At 33.6% G+C, this 4,357-nt stretch overlaps 1 protein-coding gene across 5 annotated transcripts in view; it reads right to left on the bottom strand.

Moving 5' to 3' along the window:
* Positions 1-4,357, bottom strand: part of MAP4K3 (mitogen-activated protein kinase kinase kinase kinase 3) — a 141,889-nt gene that overhangs the window by 14,614 nt on the left and 122,918 nt on the right. For all 5 annotated transcript variants that reach the window (XR_002780689.1, XM_011361372.2, XM_011361373.1 and 2 more), the window contains 2 exons: positions 1,350-1,408; positions 235-338 (listed from right to left, as the gene is read on the bottom strand). Coding sequence is in view for 4 of the 5 variants with exons in the window: in XM_011361372.2 (XP_011359674.1) it covers positions 235-338; positions 1,350-1,408 (163 nt within the window). In the remaining variant the exon portion in view is untranslated. The remainder of the gene's footprint in view (positions 1-234; positions 339-1,349; positions 1,409-4,357) is intronic.

The following is a 4,357-nucleotide window of genomic DNA, read 5'->3' as shown; positions in this document are numbered from 1 at the left end:
GGAGATACTTTCTAGCTCCTACTGCCATATCCCCGAGCTATTTCTCTAGTCTTTTTCAAAACTTTTTTCAGGCCAATTGAGTTCCTTAAAATTGGGCAGATTTTCACTACCCTGCCACATAATCTAAAATCATTAAATTAACTTGAGAATTAACTGAAAAAGTTTTTATAAAAGAACAGGAAAACAGACTAAGTTTTTATACTAAGAATGACTTAGGATGACTTTCATGCTTACCTTAATTAACATGAATTTCTGCATTGGTTCAACCCATTCTAATAGAACAATGCTAGTCTGAAGTGCCCCACATAGGTATTTATGGCCTGTGTAAGGATTTCTCACTGTCAAGGCAAAAGAAGTACAATAAGTTCTCTTGTAATACAAAGTCCTTACCATAATAGTTGCAATGCTCCAAAAAAACCCCGACCAAACAGAAGCTGGCTGCCAGCTCAATTTCTTAATTAGATTGCAGGGTGAAAACACTGTTTCAGGTAACAGCACGAAACTCCCTCATCACTTGCAGGATTTTTTTTGTATGCACAAATTAAATTGCTGGTTGTTATGGAGCCTGGGGGTGGGATGAAGGACTTTAGGTCTTAAGGTAGCAGGGAGATTAGCTCAGGCAGCAATCTCCTGCGGATGGGTCAGAGTAGACTTGGGGAGAAATTGCCAAACTGAGAGGCTATTAACACATTTAGAGACAGGTGATTCAGTGTGCTTTTGGTAGTAATGTTCAGAGGCAGAAATGCTTTGGTCTTAACAATAGGATGACATTAATCAAATCTTGAAATACACATTTACAAATAATAAAAGTGAACTGCCTCAGAGTGTTTTAAGGGAAAGAAACTATTTTTTTGTTTTCGCTATATGCAAATAAAACAGCCAGTTGTTATAGGGGTGAGGGAGGAATTTAGGTTAGTAGTATGTGAACAGGGAGGCTCTAACCTTCACATCACAAGCATAAGGTTTCACATAGTAAAGACATTAAAATACATGCTGAATGAAAAAATGCAGTCTCATAAGCCATTACTAAGCAGAATGGTGAACACTAACTAGCCCCTTATAGATCAGGGTGTGATAAAGTACTATAATAAAAAGTCACCCTACTTTCTTCTCTATCCAGTCAATATCATTTGCCAAACAACTGTTATATGCAAGGTACTATATTAGGTTTAGTTCATACAGAGACAATGATGAAGACATTTGTTTTACTCAAGGGGAGAAAAAACTATTACTGGCAGAAAGCCCTAGAGTGACACTGTTTTACACTGGATATAAAACTGAGCCTCACAGCATTTTCTCATCTACTGTGTAAACAAGAGAGCCACATGTTTACTAGACAATTTACTCACCAACACAACATTTCTGACACCACTTGGTTTCAGGGATTTTTGCTGATACAGCAAATTTCCTAAATGTAAATGAAAATGAATTACATAATAGACATAAGTAAAGAGAGTATATGATAATGGAACTGTTACAGATCAGTGGAGAAAGGATGAGTTGTTCAAAAATTGGGGCTGACATAATAGTATACCTATTAAGAATAAGAATAAATTAGATCCCTTTCTCATCCTCCACTCCAATCAATTCCAAAGGATTAAGGATTTAAACATGAAAAACCACCATAAAATATTTGGACTACAGAAAAATATGACCTTGGAGTTTCTTTTAAACATACTAAGAACAAATCATACAGGAAAATACTGATAAACTTTGAAATTTTTTTTCTGCTGAAACATCCCTAGCACCTCAAGCTATAGGTGGCAGTCTGTGGAATGAATTTGTTAAATACACTAATAACTTTGGTTTACCAAAAGGCGCCAGAGAGAAAGTGCAAAGATAAGCCACAAACTGGGAAAAAGATATTTTTGGCACACATAATGATTTTAAGCTACGTAAAAAGTTGTCTTACCACTAAAACAATTTATAAATTTTTTTTATTTAGACATTTTAATTTCTTTACTAGAGAAAGCGGAACATAGATTTTCTGCCAAGATGTGTTAGATCAACCTGTAAACATATGATTCAAATTTAATACGTAAAAATCCACTTAAAATTATTTTGTAAAACTACAATTAAAAACCCACATACACTGAAACGTCTTTTACAATGAATGTTAATATAATAAGACTGCTAATGTACCAAGTTGTGAAAACCTCAAATTATACTCCTCCATTTCTGTACGCATCTTTAAACTTCTTTAAAACGTATAAATGTGCCATGGATTGCTCTGCACTAGGTCTTTCTAAAAAAATTTTTTTATTAGAGTTGTGCTTTGCTGGTAACAAAACTGCAGAGCATGCATGTGATATTTAATATCATTCCGAACAAGCTCAGAATAATTTCTTGATAGATGTTCTTGTCACTGTACAATTGACAGCGAAGGTATAACCAAGCATATAATACTTAAGTATCATAATTTTAGCTTTACGTATGTTTATCCTACTATATGCCCTGGATTCCACTTATTGTCATTAGTTCCTTTGATAATGTCATCAGGTAGGTAATAGCACAGAGATCAGAGGCCTGGATTTAGTAACTTCCTCAAGGTCACACAGTTAGCAATTTAAGAAAAAAGAACTCTAACCTAGTGTCTTTGTCAGACTATAGTGTTCAGACTGATTCAATTTTGAAAAAAAATCTAATACTTCTCTTTTTTGATTCTGGATCAATTTATTTGAAGAGCATTCTGAGTTTGCAAGGTAAACTGTTAAAAACTGCTGCCACTCCTAAGTACTTATCTGTTTGAATTAGAATTTTTTTATATTATGATGCCTAAACAGTACAGAAATTGGATGCTGTGGCACGATGGCAATCTGGAGTATCTGGATTTCAAATTTCTGGTTAAATCACCTATTGTTCCATTTGACTAACAATATTGAGAAGTTTTACATTCATTAAATAATCTAATTTATCAATCATAAATTAGATTCATAATTATAAAAATGCTGCTTTCATATACATTGGAATTTCATACAGCTAAAAAGAAAACAAAAATTCCCGACACCCTTAATCAAACTGCTTGAACCCAAGTACTTTTTAGAGTTTTTAAAAATGTGAACCAAGCTCCTGGTACATTTCCATTGGCAACAAGTTTAATATTCCTGGTCCACACTTGTGAACTTGCCCTTGGCTTCTAAGGTTAACTAAGGAGTTAAGATACTGACTCAGTTGAAACCCAGGAGGATTAACTGACTGTCAGGTTCTGAAACTCATAGAAAAGAACACAACACAAACAAGAAAAAATATCAACTACTAAGTATAGCTTCAAGTTAATAATAACGAATTATTCAAAATTGAGCTGTAGGGAGCATACTGAAATGTTATAAAAACTTATCATTTCTATAGGCGTCTGTCTATAAACTTAGCTTAACTTTGGTCATGATTTTATAAAAAGACAGTAAAACTTATTTTACCAGCATCCGAGTAACTGGAATCCTAAGTTATATAACATTATCAATATATTTAATGTAGGATACTTTAGGGTACATTACAGACACAGGTCAATTCACCATGCCTAATAATGATGACAATGGGTTTATTTATTGAGAGCCTACTAGGTGACAGAATCTATGATAGGTACCTTACATACATAGTTTATCATTTTTAAAACAACTCTGCAAGATGGGTAGATTGGTTCCATTTTACAAATGAATATGTTGCTAAGTTGTATAATTTAACTAAGGACCTAGTAAGTGAACGATGCAGGATTTAAATTCATGTCTAGCTGGACTCCAAAGTCTATGCTTTATTAAAGTATATAATATGGTATAGTAAGTACCTATGTTTATAATGAGAACCATGAGGTATTAAAAGATGTTCAGCCAAAGGAAGTTTAATTTGTGCTCACTACATGGTAGAAAAAATGGTACACATATAAAATATTACCATGCAAAAAGTTTTTCAGATTTCTTATCAATAAATGAGAAAAGAGTGAGTAGATTTTACAGTGACTGATTTCTAGATAATGAAACTGAAGAAAGTGGGAAGGACACATTGTGAGTGCTACTAATACTAAAGACTGACTCTAAAATAACCTGAAATAATAGCTCAGAGGTAAAATTTTACTGGACAAGTAATTCCTAAAAGGTAGAGGTAATACTTTATTCCATTCTGTCTCAGCTATATATTAGGAAATTTTTGGTACCTTTGGTGTATTCGGTAATATTCTCGAGAACTGAACACAAAGTTCTCTATTCTGACAAAAGAGTATCAAAAAGTAAATGCACTAAAGTTTATGTGCCTTACATTCCTCAGGGGTTTACCTGTACTTTACATATACTTTTAAAGTTTGGTGGTCAGTTTCCATGTCCACAGCAATTTAGGATTATCAAGTTAGAAAGCTGGATGGAGGGGG

The sequence above is a fragment of the Pteropus vampyrus genome, unplaced genomic scaffold (genome assembly GCF_000151845.1).
Source record: "Pteropus vampyrus isolate Shadow unplaced genomic scaffold, Pvam_2.0 Scaffold66, whole genome shotgun sequence".
Classification (NCBI taxonomy): domain Eukaryota; kingdom Metazoa; phylum Chordata; class Mammalia; order Chiroptera; family Pteropodidae; genus Pteropus; species Pteropus vampyrus.
This window is presented reverse-complemented; position numbering and strand designations above follow the sequence as displayed.